At 36.8% G+C, this 19,732-nt stretch overlaps 1 protein-coding gene across 2 annotated transcripts in view; it reads right to left on the bottom strand.

Moving 5' to 3' along the window:
* The window catches only part of LOC132151920 (serine/threonine-protein kinase N2-like), a 60,497-nt gene extending 41,139 nt beyond the window's left edge, over positions 1-19,358 (bottom strand). For both annotated transcript variants that reach the window (XM_059560470.1, XM_059560471.1), the window contains exon 1: positions 18,964-19,358. In XM_059560470.1, the coding sequence (XP_059416453.1) occupies positions 18,964-18,984 (21 nt within the window). In that variant the 5' untranslated portion in view covers positions 18,985-19,358. The remainder of the gene's footprint in view (positions 1-18,963) is intronic.
* Between the last annotated feature and the right edge of the window lie 374 nt (positions 19,359-19,732).

Below are 19,732 nucleotides of genomic sequence, written 5' to 3'. Positions count from 1 at the left end.
TTATTTCTGGTAAAGGGATTTTCTATTAAAATTAAAACATGGAAATATTGTGATTTATTTCTTAAAAAAATAATAATAGTAATATTTCTAGCACTATGCCTTTATGTAAAAATTTACTTTTAGGCCTAATGAATGCATATTTGTCATTTTAACTGAACTTAAGACTGGTGGTGATGCTTAAGATATTTTTGGTCATACTAATGTATATCCAATGCACTATGAATTGATGAGCTGCTGGGTTCATGAATATTAATCACGTTGTCTGCGTTCGGTCAAACTGATTTGCTGAAATCAAAACAGGGACGGTACTAAATCAGCGCCAGCCAATGAAATTGCCATTTGCGCATTAGCTCCGCCCACTACCAGAGAAACCGGTATGTCTTCTGCTTGTTCAAAAATGAATATGAATAAATCTAAATGAACTCCATTACAGGAAAAGACAATAAAGAATAGTTTACATATAGCGTGTCGATTCAGCGTGGTTAGACTCTCGCTCTCTCTCTCTTTTGCATGTGTGAGAAACTGAAAAGATCGCTTGATGGAGAGAGAACTCTGAAGCTCAGATGCTGAAATTAATGCAAGCGTCATGCGCTTCAGTCTATGTAGTAAACAAACCCGCACGTCTCTGCCATTCATTAATTCACACAGAGACACGCAGAACACGGATTCATATTTCAAGCAACATTTGCGGCTTAATATTTACAGATACTGGTCCATCTGGAGATTTGATTAATTTATGCTAACTGACAAATCCCATTACTGTCCATATTAAAATGTAAGTTTAATTTTCATGACTTTTTTGAATTTTGAGATTCCGTCCTCGTTTTCTGCTTCGCGGAAATCATAGCGCTGAACCGGGTTTGAACGGGACCTCTGTACTACCGGTACTTAAAGAAACCTGGTACAGTCACATTTAAAAAAATTTAGTACCGACTTGGTACCGAAGTACCGGGTCTTTTGACAACACTATACCTGACCCCTGTAATAATCAGATATGTTGGTTTAGCTTGTCAGTTTGAGGGAAATTGTATTATTTACTTGTATTTTTAACCGGTTTAAAAGTGAAACGAAACCTGACTCCTCACCTTAATCTCTCCTGGGTATTGCAACTGTAGGGGCCAATTTTTCTCAGACAATGTAAGTCTATGGGTAATGTATTTGTACGTTAAAAAATTAATAAAAAAAAAAAACTTTAAGTCTGATCAGTCTGAAAAGATATAGCACAGATCAAGCCGTGCGCCTCAGGTTGAATCTGAATAGCGCGTTCAGCGCGGGGGCGTGGTCACATTATATATAATGAAGGGAGACGTGAAAAACGGACATCGCGTTGTTTTCATATGGATTACTTTATCACAGAATATATGTTTTCGGCGCCACTTGTTTAGTTTAAAAGTAGACATGTCAAGCTTTCTATAGATTATGGAGTTACAGTTCATTTTAATGACGTGTTTGTAAAAGAAGATCAGCGCAGACAAAGGCTGCAGACAGCACACCTTGTTTGTTATCTTTATTTTATAAGTGCACAAAGTGTTGTTGTTATTATGTCTGTATCCAAAAAAAAGTAGACCCTTTACAGATTCGATTGATGTATTGCTCTCATCTGTATGATTAAAACTGAAAATGTAATTTAAGTTCTTTTTGGGGTTATGAGGAGAAAATGACTCATAATGCGTATCCACGTTAATCGACTCCAGAGGGTTAAAACATATGGTATTGAAAAAAGTATCATTAGGAACCGGTTTCGAAACTGAGGTATCGAAATTGGCACCGGATCGAAAGATTTTGAATACCCAGCCCTATCTCAGACTAAATCAAAAATATCTTAAACTGTGTTCCGAAGATGAATGGAGGTCTTACGGGTTTGGAACGACATGAGGGTGAGTCATTAATGACATAATTTTCATTTTTGGGTGAACTAACCCTTTAACTACTTGTTTGAAGTCTTGTATAAAATCATGTTAAATCATCATCTTTCCACCATGCTTTTCAGGGAAAACTGCACTCTCTTTGTCATGTCGTGTATGTAATAAATATAAAAACTACATTCACCACATTGTTTCTTTTGTGTGCAGTTATCTTTATTTGTTTTGATTTATCCACGAGATTCCCTTAAACACAGGCTGCACCAGCCTCAACTGGCACAACCTTGTTATACTGTCACATTATCAATTGCCGTTTATACCAAATGTAATAAAATCATCACAAAAATTTCTGCGCTCCAATAATTAGATGTTTTAATCAGACTCGTTGTCCTGTGGGGCAAGTAAAATTATCTTTCCAGAGAATTAATCCAGACAAGCATTAATGTTGAGCTCTGTTATTGTATATAAATTTCATCCCATCAAAGTGGGAGTAAACATGTTACTGCTGAAATCTACTCGCATTTGGCGAGTTGGTGGGTGTTAATGTCAAGCCCTATATTTAACTCTATATTAGAAAACATCAAAATTTCAGTCATAAATAAAAAAATTATATTTAAGGATACTATAACCCTATTAAGTGCGATATCTAACACAGCATGTTTGCACACAGATCATCAAAATCATTCTCTCACGCACCCCTGGTGGTGACCCTGGCACCCCCTAGTTTGGGAACCACTGTAATAAATAAGAATTGACTTGATTTGTTGAAATTAAATTATTTAAAAATGAGCATCATGTAATTAACCCCCCCCAAAATACTGAGTGGTCAAACAATGTCAATCAATGCCGATACATTAAATCTCAATGTTCACATAAAAAGGCTGTGTGTTACAGAATTACATTAAAAGAACAGTTCACCCAAAAATTAAGATCCTGTCATCATTTACTCAACCTTATTTTGTTCCACACCTGTATTAATTTATTTCTTCTGCTGAACACGAAAGAATATATTTTGAAGAATGTTGGGAAGCAAACAGTTGTTGGTACCTATTGTCTTCCATGTTATTTTTTCCATACTTTGCAAGTCAACGGCTACCAGTAACTGTTTGGTTACCAACATTATTCAAAATTTCTTCTTTTATGTTCAACAGAAGAAAGAAACTCATCAACTCGTTGAGGGTGATAAATGATAAATGTTTTTGGGTGAACTATCCCTTTAAGACACTTCTGCACCAATTCACCATTTATAAGATATTTACAGCCTTTAGGCCAGTTTGCCCTCATCCATCCAACACAATTAACCTGTTAATACATAAGACGATTCTAGTGTTCATTTTGTGAGGTTAAAGCAAGTTCAACTGAGAATCATTTTCCACCTTAGGTTGGTTAAACCACCTTCTCACTACAGCCTGGCCTGAAGTTCTAAAAGTTCACACAAACATACCAGCACGGAGACTGAGAAGACCCCTCCTGAGAAAGATTTATAGACATACAGCAAACACAGGCTTTGGCATTCAGAGCGCGTGTTATCAGCAGGGTGGGGTCAGTACACAGATCACTGACTGAGGAGCCCAACTGCTTCAAATCAACTAGATGTGACCACACAGAGCGAAGAAAAAAAAAAAGGAAAAAAAAAACCAAATGGTGTGATTTAAAACTAGAGGCTTCCTGAAAAAAGGGAAGAATAAACGTCTGAAAGCCAAGGTCACCATAAGCTTTAAAGTGCAACACACCATAAATCATAAAGCTATAGGCTAGTCTATATCCAGAAGAAATCATATCATCTTCAGTAGCGGTGAAGGCAAAAAAAAAAAAAAAAAAAATAAGACATTGACCGATGCATCACACTTCTACTAACATTTATTTTGCTAAATGATACTGATAATAGTGATGGTGTCTCTATGGATGCTATATGCTATGTGCACAATGGGTTAAAATATAAACATTACATTTTAAACCATACCATAGTAAAGAAAAACAAAAGCACAGACTAAACACACATTCACTATGAATATATGAATTAGATTACATTTAGGCCTATATCCCATTACAACAAATCCTTTAGAGTAACTACTCTCATAAAAATAAAATGATTTGTTACATCTTTAAATCTACAATTAAATTTTCAAAAACAACTAAATGCATATTTAATATAACAAAAGATGTATTTATTCAGAATAACTGTTTTTTTTTTATTTTGCTCATTTAGTGAAGTCTGTGAAGTTTAATGAAAACAAGCCTTTTTTGCAAAATGAAAAAACTTAACGGTTGATGATTTTTTTTTTTTTTGTCATTATGGATTATTTGTCAATCAGTTGTTGTAGGCCTAGATTCTCTCAAATGATTCTGGATAAATCATCATTCATCAACAACAACAAAGTCTGATTCTACGTTATGCATGCACATACTTTTTTCATTTTGTAATTTTTTTTTATAATTTATTTATTTCTTTGTATTTTAGGCTTCTTTTTGGAATTTTATGAAGAATATCACTGACGATTTGCACCTCAACATAATGTCTGTAAAAAGAAAAGTATGATTCCTTGTGACTCTTTGAATGAAAACAGAATTAATTTATGAGGTACCCAAATCCAACCTCTAATAAACATGACAAAAAGGTAATAAAATGTGTGTAATGACTACGTACCAAACTAGGGCTGTAGCTATCGAATATTTTAGTAATCGAGTATTCTACCAAAAATTCCATCGATTAATCGGATAAAATGTGTTTTTGCTTAATTAAAGTTCAATATGAATTATGCAAGAGAAATTAAGACTCCTGGGTCTTTTAAAATGAACAACTAAGTTTCCTTTTTTAGAAAAAAAATATTTTTATTTTTTAAATGCTTAGAATGCAATGCATACATCAAAAATAAACATTTAATTATTACCCATTGTCTCTCGGTCTGTACTTGTACTGTGAACAATGACAATAAAGTTGACAGATGAATTAAGTGCATTTAAGTGCCATTCAGTTGGGGTTTTAAATAAAGCATTTTCTGAGATGCACATTAAACATTAAACACACAAAACATGAATTTAATTTATCTTTTAATTATTGAAAATTAAGCAAACTTAACTTTTTGGTACTAAACCGCAATAACTAAACCTTCAGACTTCTACTTCAGACTTATGTGCCCTCTAGAAGCTTGCGTTCTGTAAGTGAACGTCACTTGATTGTGCCATCCCAAAGAAGCACAAAGTCACTTTTACGGACTTTTAGATTAAATGTTCCCTCCTGGTGGAATGACCTCCCCAACTCAATCTGAGCAGCTGAGTCCTTAGCCATCTTCAAGAATCGGCTAAAAACACATCTCTTCCATCTTTATTTGACCTTCTAACTTTAACACTCACTATTGTAATTATATTCTTAAAAAATAAATAAAATAAAAACTAACTACCTTTCTAATCTTTTTGTATTCTATTTTCTTTTCATTTATTATGCAATTGTATGTGTGTGTGTATATGTGTAAAGACCTCTAACACTAGCTTGCACTATTCTTTTTTTTTATTCTATCTGTTTTCTTTTTATGTATTATATTATTTAAAATCCCATGCTACGTGTACTGTGTTAACCTAACTGAGACTTGTTATAGCACTTATATATCATTGCTCTTTTTGATGTTTTTAATTGCTTCCACTGTCCTCATCTGTAAGTCGCTTTGGATAAAAGCGTCTGTTAAATGAATAAATGTAAATGTAACTGTAAACCAGACTTTTATTTTGATGGGTTGACATACCTTTACAGTTCTGTGTATGTGATGCTAGTTTTACTCGTATCAAACGGTCAAATGCTCATGAAGTGACTGTCAGAGCAGTTCTGGAGATGTTGTTCATGTGTTCACGTCCTTATTTAGTGAGACAGAAGACGATGAAATCACAGTGAGTGTCACGCGCGCTTCAGTGTGTGTGTGATAAAAAGGAAGACGCGCTTCTGCTCCATTCATTAACAGAGACACGCAGAAGAACATTCAGGATTCATATTTAAATAGACTGTTCCGGCTTAATATTTACAGATATTAGTCCATATCGTGATTTGATGTGAGTGCAATGGCCTATTTTTGATTAATTCATTAAAAATTTGGCAAATTCCGTGCCATTCCGCGTTAAACTGTAAATTCCATTTTTATGACTGGATTTCGCGATTCCCTCCGCATTTTCTGCATTGCGGAAATCACAGGGCCCAAGTTGTGGTATGCCAGCTCTATCTTGCAATTGACACACGCTACGACGTTCTCTTTACATTTGCCCGCGCCCTCAAATCAAAACAATCATTGCGAAAGAACCTGACGTGAGATTTAAAATAAATTAAAAGAGGCTTCGAGGCAGAGGAATTTGACTCGATCATTTTTTGTAATCGAGTTACTCGAGGAATCGCTTCAGCCCTATACTAAACAATATAGCACTGGTTCTTACAAAGAAATGGACGATTCCAGTTGCGCACACAGACCCCAACATCATTCTCTCTTAATAGCACAAAACCCTCGAAGCAATCTAAGGGGTCCAGAACTGTCTCAAATATACATTCCCACGCAATAATATAAAGCAGCACAAAGCTCTTCTAACAAGAGGAGCCTGTGAATGTGTGGAAATCGGTCCAGCGTTTAAGCTAGTTTTGGCAGGGAAGAGCTCCATTCAAGGTAAGCCTGATATCAGATAAGCATTTGTTAATCTACTGTTGAATGAAGGCGACTCAGACTGAGGTCATGGTGGTCCGAAAATAACCAGGGTCAAAGACATCAAACATCTACTTGCTTAAATTCAACCAATCAGAACCACACATCCAATTATTACTCATTTTAAATCCAGTTACATCATGCTAGAAAAAGCAAGAGAGATCAACAATCCCTCATTAAGTTTGCTGTGCTATATAAAAACGTCTGGGCTCCATGCATTAGCATAAAGGTGCTGTCACATTAGCTAAATTTAGATTTCGATGGCAAAAAATTTTCATTTTACATTGACATAGCATAGCAATGTATGAAGGATTTCAAATTCTGCTGGTCAACATTGCTAATTTGTGTGACCAACGTGAACCTGTTGTGATATCTGCCTGGGGAATTATTTTTGTATGTTTTGAAATTTGTTATTGAGGAGATTCCTATTTAAATTGACTGGATTTTGACAAACAATGGTAAATGTAACTATACCTAAATGGTCACAAGGATGGAGACTAGGGCTGTGCGATTAATCGAAATCGAAATAAAATCGCGATTTGAGTGTGCGCGATTTCTAAATCGCTTTATAGCATGATTTTCTGCAGCCCCAACCTCACGAAGTATGTTATCTGAACCAATCAGGATGCAGCGAACCTAAGTGGAGCGCAAGAACAGAGCAGACTGGGCATATGCCTAACTCCAGGTTCACACACACTGTCTGTGATGCGTAGCCTTTTTTTTAGAGCCCATGTTAACGGAACAGAACGTTCACACTGCACGCAGTAAAAAGATGAGAACAGCAAAGGTTATAAATAGAAAGGAGCGAAAAGATTTAATATCTTGCGCTTGAGCACAGAGAGAGTTGTGAGTGCACAGGATACAGGTTGAGCGAGAGGAGACACGTTGTAAGGCAGCATCTGATCCTTATACAGTCTATGATCGGAGCACGCGCATCTGGTTTTGTTAACAGAGCAAAGGAAATCTGCGAGTCAGTGATGCGTGGGTTGATCCAAAATGAGCGGGTGCCTGCGGTGGCCCGCAGTTATGAGTCATTCAAAAATATTTTTAATGATATTCGGGTCGCGGTCGGTCAGGTCCTAGTACTAGACACATTTTTGAAATACATAGGCCTACACTTTATTGGCTGAATAACTGGCATGAAGATGACGCACGAGCTCAGTCTGCACGTAGAGATGGAGGCGGCAAAGAAGACTGCATGGGGAGCAACGTCGCTGTTTTTGGTAAAACATGATTTTGACGACTTCATTAAGTTTTGTTTTATAGAAAACTCTTTTTAAAAGATTTTCGTTTTGTATAAATTATATCTTAATTTTGATCAATGTTTTATCAATCAGTTGCCCGTATTTAATAAATAAGACGCAAATATATAGCCTAGCAGACAATGTATTAAGGCGCCGGCACGATCACTTGCATTGCATGTGAACTAAACTCAGCGTGTGTCTCATAGATTTGAGAAATATAGGCTATATATTACAGAAAGCTTGAAGTGTCTTCTTTTAAAGGAAAATATTCAAACCAAAATAAACGGGCTACTCTCTGATGATGTAATCCATATGAAATGTGCATTTCTCTCTGGCGTTCATGGCGAGTCTCCGTCGTCAACTTCATCTTTGCAGCAACACAGAAAACAACAGTTTATTACTAAACAATAAAATTACTCCTTGCATATTTTCTAACCAGCAGGCCGTTCTGTGTTGAGCGAGACCCCATGGAATGAGTGAGCCGATCGGGATATTCAGAAATGCGCTCTCCGCTCACGAGCTCTGATCGGAACAAACCCGAGCCTCAATGTCTGCTGACCTTGCAGAAACATACAAATAGACATAGCCAGAATAGACTATTTTAGTACAAATTATGAGCTTACTGACGATTTTTTTTTATAATTCTTGACAAAATTATAATATATTAAGTTTTTTTTTTTTTGCCTAGTTAGTTTTGCGTACGTTCCTATGGGCCAATGACGCTACGATGAGCATTTACTGCTTTTAAAAAATGCGGGTCAGGAAGCGGGTCGGGTGCAATATTTTATTTTTATTTTTTTGCGGCCCGAGTTACGGGCGGGTTAGTTGAAAACGTCGGTCGGGTGCGGGTTATTCATACATTGACCCGCGCATCACTGGTGCGAGTTTTTTTTTTTTGTCCATATCGCACAGCCCTAATGGAGAAGAAGATGTAAACTTGTTTTAAGAGCCAAGAACCTAGTGTGACTGGAGAACAACCTCACCTTCTCAGCTTTCTTATATATATTATAGCAGTGAGAGACAGGGAAACTTCTATGTGCCGTCTCTGGAGAGTCCTGTAAAAGCTTTGGCTGGCTAAACACAAAGTAATGCAGCTAAAAGAAAAGGCAGGAGTTTACTCTGAAGACAGACAATGCCAAGAACATGAGTCTGAGACGGGGTGGGGGAGGGGAGGGAGGTGAACATATACAAAAATAACTAGTGTTGTCACCAATGTCGGTCCTGAAATTTGAAAAATGTGAAGATACCAGCATTTCCTGCTAGCATTTTAGCCAATCACAGACATATCTGCCAAACTCATGAACACAACGACCAATCTGAGCTGTTTGTAAGTCCACTCAACAACTGTTAAAATGCGAATTAAAATGCTGGCATCCTCACATTTAAAAATTTCAGTACGCCGATACTTTTGACATCACTACAAAGAACAAAAACACTCTTGGTTGGGTTTTTCTCCCATAAATGCTCCACCCAGTGAGAAGTACCTGCCTGTTGAACAAATCCATTCACAGGGAACACAGAGGCCACACTGCATAACAAACTAGAGGCATTTTTTTCGGGAATCCCGAGGGATGGGAAATAAAATCACTATTAAATCACATGACTGGGACGGGTCAGGAAAAAATGTCAGCAGGAGTGGGTGGGAAAGGGCCTCATAATAACACAATGATACCCAACTTCGTACACAAATATACCCTTTATATAAATAAACTATAAACTGTATATTTTAATTTTTAACTCAATTCGAGTTGCCCTGTCTCTTTATGATCTACTTCTGTTTGCTCTGGTGTGGCTGGTTAAATGAATGACGTATGCAGTCCGTGACGGACAGGTCATTAACGGCTTATTAACATCCAAACACTTGCCTATCATTCATCCACCTCAAATATGATTTTCATCTGAAAGATTTACAGGTGCTGGTCATGTAATTAGAATATCATCAAAAAGTTGATTTATTTCACTAATTCCATTCAAAAAGTGAAATTTATATATTATTGTATATTATTTAATGTTGATGATTATAACTGACAACTAAGGAAAATACAAAATTCAGTATCTCAGAAAATTTGAATATTACTTAAGACCAATACAAAGAAAGAATTTTTAGAAATCTTGGCCAACTGAAAAGTATGAAAATGAAAAGTATGAGCATGTACAGCACTCAATACTTAGTTGGGGCTCCTTTTGCCTGAATTACTGCAGCAATGCAGCGTGGCATGGAGTCAATCAGTCTGTGGCACTGCTCAGGTGTTATGAGAGCACAGTTTGCTCTGATAGTGGCCTTCAGCTTTCTGCATTCTTGGGTCTGGCATATCAAATTTTCTTCACAATACCCCATACATTTCTATGGGGTTAAGGTAAGGCGAGTTTGCAGGCCAATTAAGAACAGGGATACCATGGTCCTTAAACAAGGTACTGGTAGCTTTGGCACTGTGTGCAGGTGCCATGTCCTGTTAGAAAATGAAATCTGCATCACCATAAAGTTGGCCATAAATGGCTGCTCAACCTAATGTTAACCTAGAGAAATGCCATTTTGGATTTTTATTCAACTGAAGTGGGCGTGCTGTGATTTGTACTGTATTTTTTACTGTAAATGACAGATTCTGGCCAGAAAAACAACACAACACGGGAGTGGGAGACATTCTTCTGGGATTTGGATGGGATTTTTTTTTTTTTTGTGGGAGTGGGAGAGATTTGAAAATTTACTCCCGTGTCAACCTTTATAAAAAACTAATCGTGTTCCTGTGGCTCAGTGATAGAGCATTGTGTAAGCAGCACAGAAGGTTGTGGGTTCGATTCCCAGGGAACACACATACATTCCCAGGGAAGTCATGGTCTTAGGGGAAGTCAAGGCCTAACGGTTAGAGTGTTGGACTTGCAATCCAAGGGTTGTGAGTTCGAGTCTCAGGCTGGCAGGAATTGTAGATGAGGGGAGTGAATGTACAGTGCTCTCTCCACCTTCAATACTATGACTGAGGTGCCTTTGAGCAAGGCACCGAACCCCCAACTGCTCCCCGGGCGCCGCAGCATAAATGGATAAAAGTATCTGCTAAATGCATAAATGTAAATGTAACTCCCACACAGGAACAGCAGGTGGCCACCTGCCACCCTATAGGTTAGAAAGACCTTCAGATCATTTACCTGTACAAGATATTAGACATGAGACATTTTGTGATTAATTTACTGATAAAGTTAAATGGATAGTTTAAATCCAGTCACATTGTAAAACTTCAAAAACGTACCTTTACAAAGAATACACTGCAGTTTCAGCTGAAATTAACACTAGACGAACTAAAACAACAACTGTAATTCCTTTTCACACTTCTGCGATTACAAAGCCAGATCATAGATTAATAAAGCCTTTTTTAGTGTGGTTTCTTGCACAATAGTATGTTTTGACCTCAAAACACTTCTACAGTTGTGAATGATTAGTAAATAAATACATTTTAATGTTTGCATCACATAACCAGATCCTTATTTATAGCTTTTTTGAGGTAGCAAACTTGCTCAGTAGCTTACCTGGTAGAGCACTGCATTTCTGTAAAACAGTGTCATCACCTGACAAAAGCAAACTGAAATTGTATTTTTAATAGCCAATTTTAAATGCCTTTTAATTATGTTTGCTTTTGTTCAAACTATTGATTAGGTTTAGTGTAGGGCTGGAAGATTATTATTTTTTATTATTATATTTTTGCCCTCATAGTTCACTTACACGGTTTGTACTGTAAACAGGGCCATAGTTGGGGTTTGGGGGCCCCGGTTCAGGTTGTACCAGTGGGCCCTGTTTGAAAGTGTTTAATTTGTATGTTCGTTCTGTTTATTTGTTCATCAACATGCCCGCCACGTCCCAGAATGCAACGCGGCGCCCAAGCCCTATTAGGCGCGGTCACTTTAAGAGACAATGAATGCATCCAATATAATACAGATACGATTTTTTTCTCAACTGTTTACTTTAACTTAAACAAACGTGCAGTATGGAATTTTTGGCCACCAGGGGTCACTCAATCAAAATAATAACATGAGACGTACTATGATGACGTCGGGAAAGAGCGTAGGCTCATGGGAGTTGTTGTTCATTGGAACACGCGCTCTGTCGCTCCCCACATTCCTCACTCATTTTAACTGAGGACGGCGTCTCAGCTGCGTGGCGTGTCAGTTTTTAATTCGGCTCCCATGTTAATAGGTTAGAGCTTGCAGACTGCCTGCGTGAGACGCGTGTCTCAGGCGCGGCTCGAGCCGAGCTGAAACCGTGTGCATGCTAGAAATAGAACCGACGCCTATTTTTCACGCGACACGCACGCGTGTTGGAAGCGTTTCCAGGCAAAATATAATAGGAAAATGTTTATATGTAATTTTGTACACAAATACATATTAATTCATGACATTTTGATGTTTGAAAGTCTATAGGTTGACAAATTCAGATACAAATGTAATTTAAAAAATAAATAAATAATTATCGATTTTCAAATATTGTACCTGTCAAACATAAGTCTATTTTGCCGTCAATACTGTTGACGGTGTCCTTTATCAGTAGGCTTTATATTTATGTTCAACATGAAGTATAGATATTGTTGTCATGAAGACAAGAGCCTGGTCTGTCGGCGGTCTCCCTCTATGTCACCTACAGCAGCAGCAGCCGCCACGCTTCTGGCACGCAGCAGAGACGCCACGCAGCCAGTGTGTCACCGGCCTTAGTATTTTGACAATCACGTATTTTCGAACGGAGAGATATATGAATTATCAGACCCCTATCAAATCAATATTCCATCTAGCTAGTAGTAATATATGTTAAAAAACACGGTCACCTTTTGTTAATAATTATAATTAGGCTACATTTTATACTATGATATCGAACAAAATAGTGAACTGCATTTGAAGCTACTTTATCCAGCTAGATATAGAACACATGTAGATTTACATTATACTCTACATGAGAGCTAGTCCGTCTGCGTTTTACACAAGACATCATCGTTTCACAAAATATACGGATAGATATAGTTAGCTGAATGGATGCATACCTGTTTATTAGAATGCAAGCATCTCTCTGTAGTTTCAGCTTGTCACGAAGCTCTCTCCATCTTGGAAATCGTCCCAATACCTTCTCAGGTCATTTATTTCACCCATACGTTTGCGCTTCACAGAACGTGCAGGCAAAGCATAATCATGATCCATAACTAAGTTATTGATTGAGGTATAAATACGAATATAAACAATATAAATATAAAATATAATAGTCTCGATCAAGGCTAGCTACTACTTTTTCTTCTTCGTCTCTGCTTCTGTTCACCTTTGAATTTGGCGGTTCCACAGGAAGTTAGATAAACTAGAGGGGTCAAAGTTTATATGACGCCATAGACGGGCGACAAAACGGAAATAAAGAAACGTGCCGTGTCTTCTAATTAAACTATAATTTTCTCCGGATTTTAAAGTTCGTGGAAACTGTCGGGATAATGTAAGTACACAACAAAAAAATATATATAACATAGATATAGTGATATCTGCTATTTTTAAAGCAGAAAAATTACATATTGCGCCTTTAAGACATAACTAACAGTTTTTTCGAACATACTATCCAAGACGGGTATTTTCACATATTTTTTATGTATTTGTCGGTACAAGAGCAAAAACAGACAAATTCGGTGTTCAAGTGTTTTGAGACGCCTTTCTCTGCATGAGCCCTGAACACCAGAACACTGCGGTGCTGAAGTGGGCTCTTACACATCCTTTTCTGTTTGATTAAACTGCGATTTGTTTTTGTTCGTTGAGGTGCAGGAGGAACTTAAAGGAGAACTTTGCAAACGAGAGCTCAGATCGGTGTTGCTGTCTGTGAGACGCGGCTCTGTCTCCGCGTGCGCACAGCGCGCGAGTAACCAGCTACTCAGTTCAGCTTCTCCGCATCTTGTGTTTGAATGCTTTAAAGTCTTTTGAATGGTTACATTTGCACGTGGCAAGGCTTAATAACACGTGAAAATTATAAGCTTTCGTGTCGACATGCAGCAGCGTTCTGTCAACTGTCCTGAGCGTCTTTTTAGACTGGCCTCAGCCAGACGGTTGAGATCGACTATTAAAGGTGGGATGTTTTTTCCTATTGAAAGAGCGATCATACTCACTATCAGCAGTTATTTTATCTATGTTCGTAACATTTCTTACATATTATTGCTCGGTGTAAGAGATAAATAAAGATTAAAGGTAAACAGTACCAGTACGAGTGATTGCGTGTGTGAATTAGTCATACCGTCTCTATATTATTGTGAAGCTGGGGGTTGTAAATAGCCTAGTTCCTTCAAAAGTAGAAAAATATGCTATGAAAAGATTTGAGATTCTAAGATACTTTAGTGATAAATCACAGGACAGCACTGACAACTGCGTTCCTCTGTACGCGCGATCTTCACAGCTATGAGTTTTCGTGCCACAATACAGCTGCGCGAACATGGTAGCTCGATATAATAATACACATCCGATCGTCTAATCGCTTGAACGTCCAAACCATAAAACAAATACAACTGACAAAGTTTAGTGAAGACTCAAGGCTCACCGCTCGCATGCCATCACTATGTGTTGAACCGGCGTTCACCTCCGTGTCTTGCTTTTATGCCACTGACTGGCAGAATCATGTGGCTACACACGCTTTTAAGGGGGAAGTATTAACAGGAAATAACCGAAATAACCGACATGGGAAAATTACGTCGGTTAGAGGTTCTGAATTTCGGTTTCGATTAATTTTCGATTAATCGTCCAGCACTAGTTTAGTGTATATTATTTTTTAAATATGATAGCGCATAAACCTTTTAGTCCTGAACTTTTTTAACTGCACATTTCATTTTCAAACTGCTAGAAAGCGTACAAGATATATTTAAATAAGAGGAAATCTCTGAAACTGGTGTTCCTCAGTGCGGTCAGAGTTGGTTCAATGAAATGCAAAACTGGACAACAGTGAAGCAAACAGACAGAGAAAAACTGAAACTGATACTGCAGATTCACTTTCTCCCCTTGACATTCTGAGTTCCCATCTGCGAAAAAACTAATTCAATTTTATTACCTATCTTTCTTTTAATGCCGCTATTATATTTTGTGGAGCAATTTGAGTGGCATTTATTGTATTAAAATTACTAGTATTCAAATAAATATTTATTATTTTAATTAAAACTACAATGCATCAAGTTTCCCAGACCATTTTAGCTTGTCACTAGTTTCAGTATTTCTTCTCGTTTAATGATACATTTATGATTTAAACTGCATTATAAAAAAAAAAGGCTTTAGAGGTTGATTCATTTTTCAAACTCTGTTTAAGTGAATTGAAACGCTTAAATCAGATCTATTGATTATTTTGCATTACATGCTTATGTTAATACTGCTTATAATGCAGGTTAATATTTCTCTATATTACTATTATTGTTATATTACAACCCTCTACATTGCAAGTAAATCACTCGCAAATGTGACTAAATCCTCACTCTGGCCACTAAATGATGTCTAATATTAGCCAATGGCTAATAAATTCTCAAATTTTTTGTGTGAGTTAACGGCTAAGTATAATTTTAGCGCACATATATTTTCACTCGCCGAACACTTTGACTGAGCTTCAGAGTTCTTTCTCGTCAAGTGATCTGTGATATTTCTCAGTTCATCTCAATGGATGCACAGTGCAACTGTGTTTGACGTACCATGAGCAGTAGAATGAAGGCAAACGACTCTCCGTCGCTTTCTCTCACACGCGCAAAGTGAGAGAGAGCAAGAGTGAGTGAGAGTCTTACATACATGCAGAATTGACGTGCTAAATATACGCGCTAAACGATATTCTTTGTTGTATTTTCCTGTAAAAATAACGTAGTTCCTTAGTAGTGGGCGGAACTAATGCGCAAACGGCAATCTCATTGGCTGGTGCTCAACTACTGAGCAAATCAGTTTGACAGAACGCAGACAACCTGATTAATATTCATGAATCCATTACTGTTCTTATTAATAGAATTCGTATTATAATTATTATTATCATCTTATCAGTATTATTGTTCGTTTTTCCCTTTATTTTACAGAAACACTGAATGATCAACAAAGCACCACCACCAGTAAATTCAGTTAAAATGTCGATGCATTCGTACATGGTTACCAAGCTTTAATTATAATTACTAAAGTTCTATCATTAAATAATACTTGATTATCCAGATATCATATTATAATGCTTGACTGACAGTTAAGAGTGTACTTTCAGGTATTTAAAAAGCTGTGCCATTTTAAACGCGCGCGCACACACACACACACACACGCACACACACACATATATCAGTATGGTGAGTAAACTAAAAAATGTACTAGCCAATGGCGATTCAATTGCCAATGTGCCCGTAGAGGATGGTATAAACTATGCTGGTCCTCCATGACATCGGTGATTGGCCAGTACTCTGAGACTCCACCCACTGAAAAGAGTCATGAATGAGCTCAGAGCCAGTGAGGGTTTGAGCATAGGAGTTCATCCTATTATGGTTTTACCATGACCCCAGTACCCACGCCAGTGAAAAGACTTTCCTCTAACCCACTAGCTTAAGTACCTCTGCAGCACTCACAGCAAACACATAAGCCAATAGACCTTTTGCTCTGACACAGATCACACAGGTAACGTCTTACACAGGGTTCTTTAAAGAACTAGATTAAATGGGAATATATGTAATGTGACAATGTAAAAATGAAGATTAACAGAAAGGCCACCTTAATGCCGCATTTAAAAACAAACTAAAAATAATGACTTAAAAATCTGATTTATCATTCTACATGTTGGTCAAGCTGCTCTTTTCTGTTTGACTGGGGGATTCTTGACAGGTCTGTGGCTAATTGATGGATGGGATGTATGCTTGGGTGGCAACTAGTAGTAACATTTCTCATTTTACTGTAATAGCATTAAATTTACTCATTTTAAATATAAAAAAAAATAGAGCACAATGGATTGAAACCAAAACCGAAGATGTTACAAAACAATTACACGTGATAGCCAAAGACATGCATAACACAGTTAAATCGGTAGTAAAGGGATAACGTTTTGTGAGCGCACAGTAGGGCTGCACAATTAATCAAATTTCTAATTGCAATTACAATTATGGATGCCACAATTACAAAATCATTCAAAGTCCACTAATGCATATTTTTACTATTATTATTCTTATTTAAAAGAAAAAAACAATCCAATGTACAGTTGACGTCTGACTTAATACTACAGAAAATCAATAAAAGTATTTTTTTTCAGTTTGATGTTTGCTTCAAACAAACATCACTCAACGTAAATTTTGATAATCATAATTAATAATCACAATTACAATTTCAAGGGAATAATCGACAATTATGATTTTTGTCACAATCCTGCAGCCCTAGTGCACAGCTTGTTTTTTGTCGTTCTCAATCAATAAAACTTTATAATTTTCTTTTAAATGTAGGTTATTTAAAATAAAAATGTATTGCAGTTATGAAAAGAAAAGAAAAAGAAAAAAGGCACCATTCAAAGTAACAAGACAGGAAGAAAACCAAAACTTGCAGTGGGATTCCTTTCCAATGAAACATGCCCTCATCTTCGGCAAAACAAACTGAAATATTTTGTGTACTGCTTATGCCAGTGTGTTTGACATCAAACTTTTAAAAATAATCTTTAAAGAAAATAAAAATTTGCTTATCCGTACAGCATCTTCCCTAGCTACACAAAGACTGTGGCATTTCTAAGCTAATGCCTCTATCTTCTTCAGTAACACAGGCGATTTGGCCCCAGATAAGAGCCAGAGGATACCTATCCAACACTCCAGCCAAAACCAACCTGCCGGAGTCCCTCTGAACATACAAACTAAGAGTACCAGTTAACTTGCTGGGTTTCAGTTGTGCCTCACTGCAATTAGATGGGGAGGAGACACAACCCAAACACAGCAATCACACAATTCCCTCTCAAAGCAACAGAATGACACGAGTTTAGAAATAATCCTGTTCACAAAAGGCCTGATTCACAACCATTTACACCTTCTATACTACTTAAAATGCTTCTTTACTACTTTGCATTGTTTTCTCTTGAATCATTTTGTTTGAAACATTGTGTCCTTAGAATGACAGTAGTTACAGTACAACGGCTAGACTGTCACACAACTAAATGAGTAAACAAAGGTTTTAACTACTGGTAGTTAAAAGCCAAAAGATCAAAATATAACATTATATTTAAAGGAACATGCCTTTTAAGAAATAAACAGATATCAAATTTTGTTGCATCACCAATGATGTGAAGACCATCAAATTAGGCAACAGCTGGACTAAAACCCTTACATAAGGCAAAATATCCATTTAGATGACCTTCAATTTGCAAAAAGCCAGTTAATACTTATCTAAATTAATTCTTAATAAAATCAAAACTTGCCTATTGCGCTTTGTATATCTTGAAATTATAATGAGTTTTTTTAGAAACGTTTTGTTTCATAAAAGCAAGCAAACAAACACTGACATTGCCATACAGCATTCAGCAGTGTTTCAGGGAGTTGCCAGGGTGGAATCGTTCAGGATATGTTACTAATAATAGATTTTACTCCAGATTTCCCCCATGACACAGGCACGAAAGAAGAGGTTATGCTCCACAGCTTCTACATTTATTTCGTGTGCACAAATAGACTCCTGTTTAGACAGACGTTGTTAATCATTTAATATTTCCTTCATGAAAACAGCTCTCTGGGTTTTTGAGAAAACGAAAGGACATATTTAGCATTTTAGGCAGTTTACAAAAAGGAATCTAATTTCATTTTCAAATAGTAAACATAGCTATATTGTAAATATGGAGATGAAGAAACAACATTAAGGTCTCATTAGTTAGTAAAAGAGATTATGCGAATAAGCACAAAGAGGTACAAAACATTGAGTAACTATGCCATCTGGAGCTATTTATGTAAAGACAATACTATTATACATACAATACATTTCATATGCAATAGAAATGTATAGTTTAATCACTACAGGCTGGGATTGAAGTAACAGTTGGTCTGTGTGTCAAAATTTCTAGGCCACATTTAACCCTTTCAGATTCAGTTAAAAGTCACTATATAATGCTTAAGAAGAGTTGCATTTTTAATATAGTAAGAAGATGAAAACCAAGGTAACGCGATCACAGTGGGTTAGTAAATAAAAGCTCGCGGTTGGTAAATAAAAGATCTAAGTTAATACTTCTCTCACCTGCACGGGATCGGCAGCCATCTTGCCTCTTAATAACTTTGAATCAAACTCAAGAGAGCAAAAAGGAGGAATGTCAGTAAGAAGTTAAACCTCTTCACTTCTCTCCAAGTAAGCTCGTATTTCTTCCTGATTCTGAAGAAGATACATCGGATCCACGACTTGGGCTATTCCACAGCGCAGCCGGTAAACTTCCCAATTCCCATGACGCTGCCCAAATATCCTTGTTAGATATATAAACAGCAATTGTATAAAAAGCTTTCAAAGTTTCAAGAAACCAGTGCAATAGTTTTCAGGGTAGAGGGACGTGGAAACGCGAGTGTTTTGAACTCGTGTATTGCTCCGTTCCTCTGCTCTCTCTCCCAGCTGGAGTCAGATCCTACACTTCCAGTCATGTGATCAGAAACTCTATGCTAGCGTTTTCACATGAGCGTCCATCCACGCTGCCAAATATAGAGTTTGATCATTCTTGAATATTTACTAGATCCTTGTATCAGATTACATCAGCGCTTTAATGTTTGACAGTTACAGAGACACAGCAGAGAGTATTTTCTCTGCATTTGTGGAATTACATTTTTACACAAGACTAGCTGGTGCTCAGTGTTTTCTGTAGGCTTCAGCCTTTCAAAAATGTGGAAATAGATGTTTTATAGGCTATATTGATTATTTATTACATTTATACAGAGCTTTATGTAAAATACATATATATGTAGTGCTTAATAATAATAATAATAATAAATAATAATAATAATAATGCTATATATTGTATTAA

Source organism: Carassius carassius, chromosome 10, assembly GCF_963082965.1.
Source record: "Carassius carassius chromosome 10, fCarCar2.1, whole genome shotgun sequence".
In the NCBI taxonomy this organism is placed as follows: Eukaryota; Metazoa; Chordata; class Actinopteri; order Cypriniformes; family Cyprinidae; genus Carassius; species Carassius carassius.
The sequence above is the reverse complement of the archived record's forward strand: the minus strand, read 5'-3'. Positions and strand labels throughout refer to the sequence as shown.